Source organism: Nothobranchius furzeri, chromosome 3, assembly GCF_043380555.1.
Source record: "Nothobranchius furzeri strain GRZ-AD chromosome 3, NfurGRZ-RIMD1, whole genome shotgun sequence".
Taxonomy (NCBI): Eukaryota; Metazoa; Chordata; class Actinopteri; order Cyprinodontiformes; family Nothobranchiidae; genus Nothobranchius; species Nothobranchius furzeri.
The window spans coordinates 67,920,802-67,938,200 of NC_091743.1; the positions used below are offsets into that span (position 1 = coordinate 67,920,802).

Here is a 17,399-nt window from a genome sequence, read left to right on the forward strand (position 1 = left end):
CGGAGCAAACATCTGGAGGTTATCAGTCTGGCAAACAGGCTGGGCCACACAATAAGTGTGTGTGCTCGATGCCAAATCTCTGTGCAGCATTTCTTCTTTAATGTCTTTATTACTGAAAATGCCTTTGCTGAATCAAATCGGAGCGCATAGTCTTCAGCATCAGAATCCCGTGAGATCTCTTACAAAAAAAGCAAAATGTAGAAAAAAAATTTTTTAACACGACTTTCAGAATGTTGGCAATCTTCATAGTTGTTTGCCTGTTGAGGCCTGCAGCTATCCGACAGAATTTGTCGATGGAATTCATAGCTTAGAGTCCTAAAGTTAGAGCACACAGACAAAAAAAAACAACAACTTTACTTTACTGCTGCTCCATTTCAGTGGCCAGTGGACCTCAAGGTCCAGTCTTCCAATCTGCTACTCTATGTTGTAATCTACCACGAACAGGAGTGGTTGCTTGGGTAGTGCGCCGTAAAAATGCAAATCAAATAAACACTCAAACCTGTTCCGCAAACCAGTCGAGTCCAAATCCATTGGTGCATAACCAATGGGCTCCGAGAGGCAAACCGCCGAGCCATGAAATCAGCATGAGTTGGAGAGCACTCAACGAGAGGCCCTACCTGTGTGAGGAGCGATAGCCTGAGTACATAAACACAGAGTAAATGGCTTTCAGCCAAAAGATGGCCGACTCTTCAGCTGCTGTGGTATTGTACACAGAAAAAATAATGTTAAAATTATCTAGCGGAGCACATTCAGAGTATTGTAATTTCTGCCTCTGAAACCGAACTGTGAGATATCAAGCCAGTTATTAAAAGCAAATTAGTTCTCTCCTACTAGCGCTGCACAACAAAGTGAAGCACAGCAAGAGAAGAGAGACGTGGTGTGTTCTGAGCTGAGGCTGGTTTGTTGTTGCACACAGCAACCTTATCTTAAAATAATCTGTCTTCACAGACTGAGACTGAGCATAATGAATTGGAGTTTGAGTTGTTTTTGAACTAAAATAAAAGAAAAAAATAAAAGAAAAGGGCATCCCAAACTTTGCTGCTGCTGATTATTAGAAGTTGTTCTTTGTTAGTCCTGTTATAAGAATCTAAAAGATACACTCAGATATTGATTTACACCTTTAAGTGTTTACCCGACTAAAAAAGAAGAGCTCTATAGAGCAGCCATAATCACTGCATGGTTCTTCATCTCACAGTGAAATAAAGGTGAGACTACTTTTGGTTGCTGCTATCTTCAAATATCTAAGAAAAACACACCAAAACCACAAGAAGTATAGCTTAGCTTAGCTTAGCTTAGCTCGCGTAATGTTTACAGGAGCTAATAGGGACTAATTCACTGTGCTGCACAAAGTTTAATGTGATTGGTAACATTTGTAAACTAGAAAGTGCCCCAGTTTAGACAACCTTCAGCAGAGTCACAAAACATCGACAGAATCCAAATCTAAAGCAAACTCTGCTAAAAGACATTGTCGTTTTTGTGCGTCCTTCAAGCAAACTATAAAAAATAAGCTCTCTTTGATTTTCATCATGTGGAAAAAGGCAGATGGAATGGAAAAGTTGGGCACTGAAATTAAATTGAAAAATGGGGGAAAGTTGGGGAATTTTCTAAATGATGGATGCAATCTGCCGAATCTGGGATCATTTTAATGATCTAAATATTGTTCACACGATAAAATAGTGTTAACACTAAACGAGAGACTGCTGCAACTCCATAGCCTCTTCTATCAGTGTAAGAGCACAGGAGCAACACTTAAAGTTTACAACTGTACAATACTTTTCAGTAAGTTTAGTTTAGTTGGCTCACATTTGACCTGAACAATCAGTATATCTCATCAGAATGGAGAGGAAATGAGCTGGCCTTGCTCTCACTTTCAGATAACTTGTCAACAAAAGAAATAATTTTATTAAAGATCTATTTCACTTATTTTTCAATACACTTGCAGTGGTCTATAAAAATGAATGCCTTGTAGGTTAATCTCTGTGGGGAAAAATCTCTAGCACTCCTGTTACTGGAAGTAGAAGTGAGCCAGAGCAGATGTGGGCAGAAGATGGCAGGATTTGGAGCCTTATCTCCTGATATTCGGACATCTCTCTTCTAATTGGCTAAAAGCAAAGTGACTCTACCACCGACCCCGTTTGGTCTGCAACGTTGATGTTTTATCTCCACAAAGAACACAAGCCTGGTGGAGTTATGCTGTGTTTTGGAGTTGCTAATGATAACGGTTAGCTTCTACTATCTGAGACGTGCTGTGCTGTTTCCTGGATGCTTAATCAACAACAGCCTTCAACGTCACATGGCAAGATGGGTCCATAAAGGCAAATTTTTAATGGTGTAAATGTCACTAGCTTTTCGAATCTGTGTGTTTCTTCATCTATTTTCTATCGGTGGCTAATGCAGGAAAGATAATAATGCAGGGCAGACCATTTTAATGTTCTGCCTGCATGTGAAACTCAGAGTGACTGATGATATTTACTCTTTAAAGAATTTACAAGTTTGTATGTATGCCGCTTTATATATAAATGGTCAGACTGAGACCCTTTTACTCTGTGTTGGAGCAGCTAAAAGACGTCCAGCTCTTCACCAAAACTGCAAAAGGAGACTGCAGCATCCTTCCCGATAATCATCATCATCATCATCATCATCATCATCATCATCATCATCATCATCATCATCATCATCATCAATCATCATCATCATCATCATCATCATCATCAATCATCATCATCATCACCGAGTCAATTTTGTAAAAAAAAGGTTTCAACTTTAAATTTAAACAATAAATATGAAATAAAGTTGGATTCACGTGTGAAATGCTTTTATTTTAGAAAAGGAAGAACTGTTTAGTCACATAAAATACTTGAGTGAGGAACTTCATTTTACAAAAAGAAAAAAAAAGGATTTATTTATTTTTTTGTTTTGTAATTTGGAGCCAGCTTTGTAAGCACCTTAAATAAATGTTCTTATGAATGAAAGGCTTGCTAAAATGTGTCAAAAAAACATTTTTTTTAATTTTTTATTTATTTTTATGGAACTGGGGAAGACTTATTAACCCACTGTATTAAAAGGCATTTTAAAGGTGGGAAGACAGGTGAAATGATGCTAACTGTGGGTGCAGAAGATTTAGACTTTCTTTCACCAGAAATGACTTTGTATAGCAGAACGTAACATGCAGCATGTGCAGCTTCAACAGCTGAAACACCAAACAAAACAGGCAAAGCATAACAGACAAAGAGGGGCTGACATCACGCAGCAGTCAGCCTCTGGATGCCGTACCGAATAAATGTTAATGGATGAAACCTTTGAAAAAAAATAAAGATAAAGAAACCATGAGCATGTGAATGCATGTTAATGCTCACACAGCTAGCTAAGGACTGCATACCTAAAGTTAAACACTGCAGGTTTCCTGTCGTAGTACTCATGTTACAAAAATACTTGCATAACTACACGGCGGAACAATACTTTTGCAGTCATGACTTTTGTTTGTTTGAGCAGCTCTTCTGCCTGAAGGTGTGAGATGGAACATTAGACCACACAACCTCACCCACAGAGTCAGAGCCTTCTGCAGGGCAGACTGTAACAGGCTCCCCTCCAGCCAAGCCCTGATGATTGAACACACACATTCTCTGCCCTTCGTATCAAATCATTACAGTTTAATGAATGTTGACTTCTGGATGTCAGTGAGGACAAAATGTTAAAGAGGGCACATTTTCTGCCTTCCAACGGTTGCCACTTATGGGTGATGCTGAATGTTTCACCCTTCAGGGAATTTTAATAGGCAAAGATTTTCTGACATGTCTGTATCAAACTGTGCAGTTTGCACCAAGCACAAAATAAAGACATACTGTCAGGCTGATCAGACTGGATGAAGGAGACGAACAAGGTGAGACGTTTAACAGTTTTATTATTTCTCTGGTCGTATCTCTGTGAGGAAGAAACGATGACTGAGATGAGAAGCCGGTCACATCGTCTTCCATATATAGCCTTGCTTGGCTGTGACGTGGAGGGAATCCCCGCGAGGAGCACGCTGGGAGCTCCCCACGAGGGGCATGTCGGGAGTTGTGGTCGGAAGGTCAGCCGGGAGATACCTGAGTCCTGACAGGACCCCCCGGTCCAGGGACGGCTCCAGAAGTCCCAGCGCGACCCCGGCGGACCCAGAAGTCAGAGATCAGGGAAGGGTCCAGGATGGACCGAGCCGGCTCCCAGGAGCGTTCCTCGGGGCCATAGTCCTTCCAGTCCACCAGATACTGCCAGCCCCGACCCCTGCGGCGAGCGTCCAGGATGCGCCGGACGGTGTAGATAGGCCCACCGTCGAGGAAGCGGGCAGGAGGCGGCGCCGGAGCCGGAGGCGGGAGAAGGGAGGACTCCACGTAGGGCTTGAGCCGGGAGGTATGGAAGGTGGGATGGATGCGGAGAGTAGCCGGCAGCCGCAACCGGTACGTGACCGGGTTGATGACCCTTTGGATGGGGTATGGGCCGAGGAACCGAGGGGCGAGTTTCTTGGACCCGGCACGGACCCGAAGGTCAGCCGTGGACACCCAGACCTTGTCCCCAGGAGCATAGGAGGGACCAGGACGGTGTCGACGGAGATGCTGGTGAGCATAGCTGGTGTTAGCTCTGGTTATGGAGGCTCGTGCTTTGATCCAGGCGCTCTTGCAGCGTCTCACCATGGCTTCCGCTGCCGGAATGGCGACCTCGGGTTCTTGGTGGGCAAAGACCGGGGGCTGGAAGCCATAGCAGACCTCGAAAGGGGACAGCCGAGTGGCAGATGAGGTCTGAAGATTGTGGGACAGCTCCGCCCAGAGGAGGTATTTAGGCCACTGCGAGGGTTGAGCCGAGACAAAACAACGAAGGTACCGACCCAGCTGTTGGTTAGCCTGCTCCGTCTGGCCATTGGTCTGCGGGTGGTAGCCTGAAGATAGACTGACCGATGCTCCCAGCAGCCGACAGAAAGCTTTCCAGAACCGGGCCGTGAACTGGGGCCCCCGATCCGAGACCACGTCGACTGGGAACCCGTGGAGGCGCACCACGTTCTCCAGGAACAGTTCCGCTGTGCGTTGGGCTGAGGGGAGACCCGGAAGGGCGATGAAATGGACAGACTTGGAAAAGCGGTCCGTAACCGTCATGACAGTGTTGAGGTTATTGACCGGCGGGAGACCCGTGACGAAGTCCAGCCCCACGTGGGACCAGGGGCGGCTGGGCACCGGAAGAGGTCGGAGGGCACCAGCCGAGGCCTGGTTGGGGTTCTTGGAGCGGGCACAGACGTCACAGGCGCTGGTGTATTCTTTCACATCCCTCGCCATGGCTGGCCACCAGAGGGCTCGCTGGAGGAATTTAAGAGTTCTGGAGAAACCAGCGTGGCCAGACAGGCGTGATGAGTGGGCCCAGGACAACGCCTCGCTGCGACAGGCCGTGGGGACATAGAGGCGACCCGCGGGGGTCTCTGGAGGCGCGGGGTCGTCCCGGAGGGCGTTCTGGATAGCTTCCTCCAACGGCCACCTCAGTTGGCCCAGGAAGCGGTGTTCCGGGAGGATTGGCGCTGGCTCGGACGAGGGCGTGGAGTGGGTGAATTGGCGGGAGAGGGCGTCCGCCTTCTGGTTCTTGGCTCCCGGGCGGTAGGCAAGATGGAAGTCGTAGGGTTCAAAGAAGAGGGCCCAGCGAGCCTGGCGAGGGTTAAGCTGCTTGGCAGATTTAATGTGGGTCAGGTTCTGATGGTCAGTCCAGATCGTGAAAGGCCGAGTGGTGCCCAGAAGCCACTGCCTCCATTCCTCCAATGCCCATTTTATGGCCAGTAACTCACGGTCGCCCACACCGTACTTCTGCTGGGTGGTGGAAAACTTCCTGGAGAAGTTGGCGCAGGGATGGAGCCTGTCGTCGGGCCCGCGTTGAGACAGGATGGCGCCGGCGCCGACGTCAGAAGCGTCGACCTCGACCACAAAGGGAACTGCAGGATCTGGATGGCGGAGGATCGGGGCCGAGGTAAAGCGGGTGACCAGGTGGCGGAAGGCCCGAATGGCGTCGGGAGTTAGACGAAACAGCTGGCCAGGGGAGCCTGGTCGAGTGAGAGAGGTGAGAGGGGCTACGAGGGTGCTATAGTTCTTTATAAAACGGCGGTAAAAGTTGCAGAAACCCAGAAAACTCTGCAGTTGTTTCAGGCTGGTTGGCAAGGACCAGTCCTTCACCGCCTGGATTTTCTGAGGGTCCATGGTTATCCCTTCGTCCGAGATCATGTAGCCCAGGAAGGATATGGACTGCTGATGGAAGGAGCATTTCTCGGGTTTACAGTACAGGTTGTGGTCCAGGAGCCGGGTTAGGACGGCGCGAACATGATGGATGTGTTCGGCCTCGGATTTGGAGTAGATCAGTATATCGTCCAGATAGGCGAACACCCACCGTCCCAGCATGTCGCGGAGGACATCATTAATGAGACGTTGGAAGACAGCAGGGCTATTGCATAGTCCGAAGGGCATAACCAGGTACTCCCAGTGGCCGGTGGGTGTTATGAACGCGGTCTTCCACTCATCCCCGGCCTTTATACGGACCAGATTGTAGGCGCTCCGGAGATCCAGTTTCGTAAAGATCCGTGCCTGGGAGATGGCATCCAGAGCGGTAGTGAGGAGCGGCAGAGGATGGCGGTCCTTGACCGTGATTTTGTTCAAACCCCGATAGTCTATGCAGGGGCGAAGATCGCCTTCCTTTTTCTTCACGAAGAAGAAGCCAGCGGCACCCGGAGAGGAGGAGGGTCGGATGAACCCCTGCTGGAGGGCCTGGGCGATGTATTCTTCCATCGCTTTGGTCTCGGGAGGCGCGAGAGAGAAAAGGCGCCCGCGGGGAGGACTGGTTCCGGGTAGCAGCTTGATCTCCATATCATATGGCCGGTGAGGTGGCAGGGAGGTGGCGCGCCGCTTGTCGAACACCGCGGCCAGGTCCCGATAGGGCAGCGGCAGGTGGGGCGGTGTGGAGCCGGTGCCCCCGTCCGGAAGACCCGCCGAGGATGGAGGAGGAACGAGGTGGGTCTGGCACGAGGTCCCCCAGCCCAGCAGGCGGTTCTGGGACCAGGAAATATGAGGGTCGTGGAGACGGAGCCAGGGGAACCCCAGGATTAGAGGAGAAGAGGGAGCAGAAATGACCAGGAAATGGAGGGTCTCCTGGTGGCCTTGGGTGATCATACGGAGTGACTGGGTTCGGTCTCGGACTGGGTAGGGTTGGAGAGGCCTACCGTCCACCGAGGTCACTGGTATAACTCTCTCCAGGGGTTGTAGGGGGATCCGTAGGCGTTTTGCCAGATCTAGGTCCATGAAATTGTCCGCGGCCCCCGAGTCCACCAATGCGTTTACGTGGAGTGAGGCCTCACCATGGAGGAGGGTGACAGGAATAAGGAGACGGTTAGTAGCGACAGGGGTAGAAGAAGACCCAGACTGAGCGACCCCAATACTCAGTGGGGCCCCATGTGTCCCGATCGTAGCGGGCAGTCCAGGCGTCGGTGGTCGGGAGAGCCACAGTAGGCACAGAGGCCCTCACGCCACCGTCGTTGTCTCTCCTCGGGGGGAAGGTGGCCGAGCTGCATGGGCTCCTCCGCCAGCATGGGTACAGGAGCTGGCGTGGGTGAAGGAGGGCGAGGCACCGGCGTCCTGGGTGGACGCGTGGATAACTTGGGTCGAACCAGAACCCGCTGGTCGATGCGCAGCGCCAGATCAACCACCTCATCCAGGGTCTGAGGCAGCTCCCTTCCCACCAACTCATTACGGTTGTAGGGTGCCAGCCCCTCCAGGAAGGCGGCCCGCAGAGCGGAGTCATTCCACTGCAGCTTGGCGGAGATGGTGCGAAACTCCGACGCATAAGCGCACACCGAGCGTTCTCGCTGGCGGACTTTGAGAAGGCGTGTCTCTGCTCCCACTTCGCTGCTGGGGGGAACAAAGGTCTTCCGGAGAGCGGACACAAACGCAGCATAGTCGTTGCAGGCAGGGGATTTGGAATTGTAAAGCGCAGCAGCCCACTCCGCGGCGCGTCCGGAGAGCAGGGAGGTGAGATGCGCCACTCGGGAGCGCGCAGATGGGTAGAGGTCCAGGTTGGCACTCTGCATGTCCAGCGTGGCGAGCAGACCATCGGGGCTCCCCGTCTCCCCGTTCCACCTCTCCGGCAGGCTGAAGTGGGGCTCCTCCCTAGGAGCAGAGCGGGTTGGCTGCTGGAGTGCAGCGATCTGTTGCTGCTGATCGTTTGCCTGTTGTTGGAGAGCCGTGAGAGCCGTGGATAGACGCAGGGTGTGGTCGGACAAGGAGTTCACCTTGGTGTTGAGCTGATCTACCATGGAACGCAGCTGCACGTTCTCGTGGCGGAGACGATCGATCTCCGTCGAATCTACTCGGATCTCAGTCATCCTGTCAGGCTGATCAGACTGGATGAAGGAGACGAACAAGGTGAGACGTTTAACAGTTTTATTATTTCTCTGGTCGTATCTCTGTGAGGAAGAAACGATGACTGAGATGAGAAGCCGGTCACATCGTCTTCCATATATAGCCTTGCTTGGCTGTGACGTGGAGGGAATCCCCGCGAGGAGCACGCTGGGAGCTCCCCACGAGGGGCATGTCGGGAGTTGTGGTCCGAAGGTCAGCCGGGAGATACCTGAGTCCTGACACATACATCTAGGTTAAACAGTCAAAATACCTGGATTTATTACACTTTGTTGACTTTCTTGTGTCAAAATAGCTCATATGTGCATTATAATTAGATTTTATAAAAACAACTTTGCAATACAACACATTTCATTTTCACTCCACACGAGACATTGATCACTTAGGATTTAGGATCAAAACAGACAAGTGTCCACGCGACATGGAGACTGCACACAACTTACATACAATTCATTTTCACATTCACATGGTGTCAGGGAAAACACACTTTCCTGTATTTTTTTCTAAATGTTGCTCAATTATTGAATCTTTCTCTTGCTCTACATTGTGTAGAACATAATTATGCAGTGGAAATACATCACCTGATCTTTGTGGAATCCACCAGAGTGGAACATTAGCTCAATCAATGTCAATTATTTCCCAGTCCCTATTGTTGTGCCACCAGGAGTGGGCAGAATTTCAATTCTCACTCTGCAGCTGCTTTAGTTACTTGGAGTCCTGGGCTTTTGTCATGTCATGGCGAGTGAAGATCAAGGCCAGTGGTGTTAAACAAGTAGCCCGGGAAACAAAAAAATGGTAACGGATTTGTCGCACGACAACGTGCAGCATGGGAGAGGAGGTCTGAAATGGAGGCTATACATTTGCTCTGTGTCGATGTAATTTATGTCAATGAACATGCAGTTGTATTAAAATATGGTCATGTATTTACTTGTTGCACACCGCACTTAGTTTAATGGTTCCTCTTTGGAACAGTTCGTGAACCCCCAGGAGTGCATGCTTGTACTTGGTCTCTTTATAAAAGCAACACTCTGAATTTTTTACCTCAGCAGTTGTATGTGAGGCAGTGTGAGCGTCCTGTCACAGTGTCCCGATTCATCACGCGCCCTGGCTACTTGGCTAAGGGGATGTCCCTTTGGCTGACTGGTAAGTGCGCGTGACTCTCACCCGGGAGTCTGGGGATCGAATCCCGCCCGGGCCCTCGTTACTCATCCTTGCCACATTTGTATTGTAACTAGGGTTCGAATTACAGGGGAGCCTAGCTCCCCAAAAGGGTGGTGTGCTCTCCAGAAGCCCTCAACTGACACACCAAAGGGGGAGGCCGAAAAAGATAAGGACTCTCAGCAGGAGTTCTTTCAAGATAACCGTGTCTACCGTCTTCCCCGTACACAACCTGGCTTTTAAGGCAGGTTGAGAGGCTTTTAATGGAGTTGATCAGACAGGTGACACCTCCCCCCATCTCACACGGCTTCCCAAAAAGCCTGTGTGTAATTCAAATGCTGATTATAACTATAACTAATGAGTACTTTTTGAAGCTGGAACACATACAAATCAACCGTTTTCTTCTTCACCTGGATTTTTTTTTTCATTTCATTTCTGGATATAGAGATATGGAGGTATGGTCTGGGAAATCAAACGAGGCTCTAGAATAAAGCCTTACCTATCACCAGTTCAGCTTTGAAAAGGAAGGCACAAAAACGACAATGTCCAGGTATGTCTAGGCACTTCTTCATGCATCTCCATAAGTGGATAGATACTTTAGAAAACACTTGAACACATCAGCATTGAAGGATTTTAACTTGCCATCAGTGAGGGTTTTAATGTGACAGGTTCACAGTCAGCATGTTTCTAACTAAACAGCATATTGTTTAGTAAGAAACATGCTCTGAACAGATGAGTCTAAGTGAAGCTACTGTTCCATGTTTGAAGAAAACCATGAAGCATTTGTTTAACGTTGGACAGAAAACAACTACATCTAGTTATTCCTGTTCAAGATGTTTCTTCAAGCTGTTGAATTATGGGACAGATCGAGGTTTTCACTCAAAAGTATTTCATTTTTGTTCCTCTATTATAATAAAAGGATGCAATAGATTTGATGTTTTTGCACATTCGAGGCTTGATTTGAATAATTTCTGAATCTGTTAAAGAAAATATATTATTTATGCTCTGATATCTAAAACCCATCCACCCATTTTCAGCCGCTTATCCAGAGTTGGGTTGTGGGGGCAGCAGCCTAAGCTGGGACACCCAGACCTCCCTCTTCCCAGCTACTTTAGCCAGCTCTTCCGGGGAATTCCAAGGTATTTCCTGGCCAACCGTGAGACATAGTCCCTCCAACATGTCCTGGGTCTTGGGTCTCCTCCCAGTTGGACGTGCCTGGAAAACCTCACCAGGGAGGCATCCAGGAGGCGTCCTTTCCAGATACCTAGGCCAACTAAACTGGCTCCTCTTGACATGGAGGAGCAGCAGGTCTACTCCAAGCCCCTCCTGGATGACCGAGCTTCTCAACCTATCTCTAAGGATGAGCCCAGCCACCCTGCGGAGAAAACTCATTTCGGCCACTTTTATCCGAAATGTCGTTCTTTCAGTCAATACCTAAAGCTCATGACCACAGGTGAGGGTAGGAACATAGATCAACTAGTAAATCAAGAGCTTTGCCTTCTGACTCAGCTCTCTCTTCACCACGGCAGATCGGCACAACACCTGTATCTCTGCAGATGCAGCGACAATCCGCCTCTCACCCTTCATTTGTCCCTGATTCATGAACAAAATCCCGAGATACTCAAACCGTTCCACTTGAGGCAGGACCTCGTCCCTGACCCAGAGAAGGCATTCTACCCTTTTCTGACTTAAACTAAAACCCTAACACTGAAAAAGGTGGCCTTTCCTTTTCCCATGATTGCACTAAACTGCATGGCTGCTGTGTAATTTTCTGGTAAATTAAGATGCAGAAATCCTCTGCGTAATAGTGAATGTTTTTATTTCGCTAAGTTCATATTTTAAAGTGCTTTTTAAGTGATCAGTATAAGACTCGGCTAATCAGAGCGAGACTTTTATAATCTTTCAAAAAAAAAAGGGAGCATATCCAATCGGAAAACAACTCTTCTCACATCTTAAGTTTTAAAATTTACATGATTAAAAATGGATTAGGTTTCAGTTTTCATTAACTGGAATTCATGAAAGATAAAGACTTAACACAGATATCTGTAATCACCATTTGCTGGCTCCAACCATCAATGGTCACAACCTGTTGTTGTTGCTGTTGTCTGGAAAAAAAGGAGAATCAGCTACATTTAACATATTATTTATTACTCGCTACGAGAGCTACCTTTTAGGAGGAAAAAGTAAAAACATCAATGTCATTTGTTTTCATCTGTAGAGTTAAATGTAGAGGAGCATCTTTTCTGCTGATGCTGTTGAACCACATAAAAATTATTCATAATAATTAGAAGCAGCTAATTAAACAGATTGAAGGGTTTCCTGCCGATAGCCGGCATTAATGAAAATGTTTACTTCTTGAGTAATTTGTTACCTAAAAGCTTGTGAATGAATACACAATTAAACAGATAAAAAAATAAATAAACAGACACATAAATACATTTCATTTAAAAGTGTAGCAGTACAGTTCATGATCCAGAAGAGACTAAACCTGAAAGGAGCAGCTATTTAGTTAAACACAAAAAAACTGTCAGTAGAGTCACAGTTTTCCAGTATTGTGCAGCTGCTACATAAAGTACTTCTCTTCTGACACATTTTAGTTCTGTTATTACATGCATCACATTTACACAACGAACATGAAAACTGACATGGGAGTTGAACCTAGAGAAAACTTCAGATATTAGTGTTAACTCCACATTCACTTATGTTGTTGTGTGTTCAAATATTCTATTGCCTTTCGTTTTTATGATGATCTGTGTTGGTCAAGTTTCTTTTATATTAGAGATTGAGCAGGGTTACATGGCGATATTTACATTTTTAGAAGTTTGATTAAAAAATAACAATCATTTGCAAAATTAGACAAAAACTCTTAAAAACCAAATCAAAGCACATTTATTTTTTCATTTACTTTGAAAGGCCTTGCTCCCTCCTCTTACCTTTGTGAGTGGTAGAGGATGAAGGTGTCCAGCAAGAGCCAGCTTAACGGTGGTCTCCCAGATGTGGGGATCGTGCAGCCCCCTCGCTGTAAGCATGAACTGGACGGGCTCTGAAAGGTTGGCCACTTCCTGTTCAGCATACACCGTCCCATCAGGCCTCACGCTGAACTTTGGATCGCTGCTGACAAAGCCCACCTCTCTGCTGCGCTGGCAATCCTCAAACTTCACTGCAGGGGCAGAGAGAAAGATGGAGAGGAGATACAGAATGAGAGAGCTGAACAGGGAGATTTATTCCATAAGGTGTTCGCAAATCCTTGACACATCTGGCAGACTTAAGATTAAACCGCATCCATCAAGACATATCTTGAAATATCTCATCCCTTCTGCTGTCACTTCTGATTCCCTGCTTTGTCGTCTTTGGCAAAACAAACTGCTTATCTCTTCCTGAACCGGAGTAACACCGAAAAGGAGCTTAATACTTTTTCATATATTTCTTTTCCCAAACTGGGTGCCAATGTCAAAATAGCATTTCCTCTGGCTCCTCAAGGAGAGCATGGAGTGATGGTCTGAAGCACATTAAGGTTACTGGCCTGTTACTGCACAATGCTCATTGGGTCTGGAATGACATTTGGAGTATTCAACTCCACTGACCCAAAAGATCAAGAACTGCAGGAATCTCGTGTTTGCATGGGTGCACATAAATGCAGGCCGATTAAAATCAGGACATCTGTAGGCTAATAAATATTAGTTTGAATTCATTTAGGCCCATAATTACAGTAGATCGCTGTTCCTTTCTGCAGTTATGTGCCTGTTTCAGAGATTCAGACGTAAAAGATTTTATTTTCTCGTTACTTCAGCTATGAACAAATGGTTTAGATGGATCACAAAGACAGAGATAAAGATGTTGTTGACTGGAAAACGAAGGTGCAGTTTGTTCAGAAACCAGCTGACAGACAAATGGCAGAGGACAAATACACTAATAAATACCAGAGAAACTCAAAAGTAGCAGAGAAAGAAAGACTGCAGAAATTATTTTTCTCTTATTGCCAAACATAATCAACATTCAGTGTTTCTTTTTCATGTTTCACAGCATGATGCAACATCAATGATCTGAATGACAAACGGGTATTTTCAACATATCCTTTACACACACACACACACACACACACACACACACACACACACACACACACACACACACACACACACACACACACACACACACACACACGCATGCATGCCCCAAGCAGCCTTTGTCTCACTACCCCCAAGAAATGTGGATGCATGTGCTATGATGTTATCTGACAAACTCGGACTGCTGATAACAAGACAAATTGATTTCATAAATCACTCAGGGAACAGATCATCTGTTACGGACAGCGACAGTGTGATTTCTCAAAAATCCAGCGTGAAGAAATCTGCACGGCAAGCTTTTTATCAAGCCATCTATTTAATTTATCGCTCAGCTTCCTGTCAAAAGCAACTTCCAAACAACAGGCTAATAAAGCATGAGATCTCCTCAGCCAGAGCAGCTTAGCATCCCACAAATGAGCTTGCTTGTTTTCAGCCTCTGAGTAATTGCACACATAATGGGGACGGACGGTAAACACAGTTCTGACAATGTGTGCATCTGTCTGCGTTAGCACATGTGATCCATATTTTTATTAAAGACAGAAACTCACACTCTCTCAGACAGAGACAGAGAACCCGGCTGTGAGTGATAAATTATTGCCTAGCGTTAGCGATCGTTCACTGGGGGTGTGGGTTGGGAGGAAGGCTGTGTTTAAACATCAGGTTGTGACAACGTGACACAGAGCTGCTTGAATTGTCCACAGATGAGTTGTGATGGCAGACATACATTATGTAAATGATTTCAATTAGCTTGAACTGAGCGGGCTAATTGTTGTCACTTGCATAGGTCCCTAGTGGTGCAGCTGGAGAATTGAGGACTAAGGAGCTGAGCTTTGCACTGACGAGTGTGTGTGTGCTCCACACACACACACACACACTCGTCAGTGCAAAACTCAGCTCCTTAGCTGCAGAATATATTAGCGCTGATGTTGACAAAAAAACCAACAAGGAGTCTGAAAGTCTTTCTGAACCTGATGCCTGATGTTCCGTCTTGTTGGCATGGGAACACACCAACATTTTTAAAATGCTATTAGAGCTTTATCTTTGATTCTTAAAGGGGCATCCAGCCAGCTCCCGGCTCACCATTCAGCGCCCGCTGGTGTGCATTGACTTGGGACTCGGGACCCAGACTCCTGATACTAAGAGTACAGATATTCATGTGTGTCGCTATAGCCATTAGACATCCTGAGCACAATGCACATTCAAATCAGGAAGTGGGATCAGAGCGGCCCATAGGTAAATAAAGATGATACCAGCAATGAGACAATAGAGAAACTAGATGATGATAGGGTGTGTGTGTGTGTGTGTGTGTGTGTGTGTGTGTGTGTGTGTGTGTGTGTGTGTGTGTGTGTGTGAGTGAGTGAGGATAAAAGTAGAAGACAAGGGAGGCAGATGCTGTGGTGCACAACAAAACGGGGAATTTAAACAAAATGCTGCAAATTAACACCAATGGGAGTTTTTCTGTTTCAGAGAGTGATTTAGTTTATTATACAGTGTAAAACAAAGACAATTATGTTCAGGGCTAATACGTTTTATTTTTTATTGCAATTAATCTGTTTTGTCATTTAGCAAACCAGAGATCAACTTGTGCAAAAAGAAAAAAAAGGCAAGTTATGACTATTAAATGAGGTCAAGGCTGACAGACTAAGCCCATTATTCATCAACCATATTTGGTGTAAATGGATATTTTTACTGAGCCTAAAATCTTTTTAACCTATGCATCAAGTAGTACTGATGAGTACGGGAAGGGCTAGAAAAGTCTGCAGCTCTCCATAAAGCCACATGGATGCTTCGTCATGACTTGGAGTTGTTAGAGGATAATCTATGGAATTATAAATGCTGAAAGGTAAAGACAGATTACATCCACTAGGCATCAACTGGAGAACATCTGACCAAGAGTAACTTCATTTATCTGCAGAAATGATCCAGCAGAAAAAAATACCTGGAAAGAAAAACACACGGTGGAACACCATCACTCACGGATCGACTTTTCGGGAATTTCAACATTACCTAAGCGGTGAGGGATCGTCTTGACAGGGATGAAACAAAAGACAGCTTTCAAAAGTCCTTTAACAAGCCTGGACAACATTTTCTGAAGATCAATATATAAAAAAATTGCCATGCCAATTTCTAATGTGAGGTTGGACAGTAGAGAAGCAAAAAAGGTCCTGGGTTCAAATCCCGGCCTGGTGTCTTTCTGCATGGAGTTTGCATGTTCTCCCTGCATGCTTCCCTCCAGGTTCTCACACTTCCTCTCACAGTCCAGAACATAACTGTTAGGTTAATTAGCCTCTCTGTATTGTCCTAAGGTGTGTGTGTGTGTGTGTGTGTGTGTGTGTGTGTGTGTGTGTGTGTGTGTGTGTGTGTGTGTGTGTGTGTGTGTGTGTACATGCTTGTTTGTCCTGTGTGTCTCTATATTACTGTGCCCAGCAACCTGTCCAGGATGTACCCTACCCTGTTCACCTGAAGACTGCTGAAGATAGGCACCCGCCCCCATGACCCCGCAAGGATAAGCGTGTATAGCTATTGGATGGAGGGATTCATCTGTTAAAGGTTTTTATTTTATATTTGGATTCATTTGTAGTAATTTAGGAGCATTTTAAATATATCTGAACAGAATGCCGTTGGCTATCTTAAATATCTTATTAACGTTAAATGATATGTACGCACCTAAAATCCTATTGTAGTAACAATCTGAATGGATGAGTCTCACAGTTTGGAGAAGCAGCTCTATCACCTTTCTAAACATTCTTTAGAGAAGTGGGGCTGCCAATCCAATCACTCTAAGGCAGGAGTATCCAAGTCCGGTCCTGGAGGGTGGGTATCCCGTACATTCTGGTTATAACTCTGCTTCAACACACCTGATTTCAATCAGCAGGTGATTAACAGGCCTCTGCAAAGCCTGATGTGCCGCTGCACAGGTGATTCAATCACTGAATCAGGTGTGTTGGAGCAGAAAAACCACTAAAACGTGGTTGATACCAGCCATCCAGGAACAACATTGACTACCCCTGCTTTAGGGTCACTCAGACAGGCGTGTTTGTTAAAGTTAAAATTTACATTTTGTATCATAAAAGTGAATGTTATCCAAATAGACTCAAGCTATTGCAAAACATACAACTTACAAAACAAACTTACAGCATGGTACCAAACGTAATTAAGGATAACCCACATCAAAGACAATTACTTCTTCATGTCACTATAACCCTGTGCAGACTACTTTAAACCAACACACTCATGGAGAAGATGCAACAGCACGTGACACCAAGCATTAATTAGCATGAACATTCATTTTAATTATCAAAAACAATCTTGCATATATTTTTATTTCAATGCATCTAAAACATTGTTTTGTAATGCATCCAAACCATGCCCATTGTTCTCACCGTCTTTTGTTACTGATAGACCACTGAGGTGATTAGGTCTTTCATCTTAGACAAAATATACCAGTTTTTATTTCTAAGTACTCCAAAAAGCACCAAAAGTAAGAAAATACAACTTTAGTGAGAGTATGACCAAACGACTCCTTCAACTTGGCTGATTTAACTTTTACATACATGTGGTAATGAAAATGAAGCTGTTCACTGTCAACATGGGAAACCATTTAAATCTTTTTTGCTGATGGACTAAAGTAAACATTTTTTGCCCAATCTTTTATAGAAGCACCCAAAAGTACAAGTATTTATTTTAATCGCCGCTGCGCAAAATGCAAACAAAACCTCTGAGGCACAACAATCATTTCTAGTTTGTAAACAGCAGTTTCACTCAA

The 17,399-nt window shown here is 45.9% G+C and overlaps 1 protein-coding gene across 4 annotated transcripts in view; it reads right to left on the minus strand.

Annotated features, from left to right (window-relative positions):
- The window catches only part of cdh4 (cadherin 4, type 1, R-cadherin (retinal)), a 343,579-nt gene that overhangs the window by 109,568 nt on the left and 216,612 nt on the right, over positions 1-17,399 (minus strand). For all 4 annotated transcript variants that reach the window (XM_070549451.1, XM_070549450.1, XM_070549449.1 and 1 more), the window contains one exon: positions 12,500-12,726. In XM_070549451.1, the coding sequence (XP_070405552.1) occupies positions 12,500-12,726 (227 nt within the window). The remainder of the gene's footprint in view (positions 1-12,499; positions 12,727-17,399) is intronic.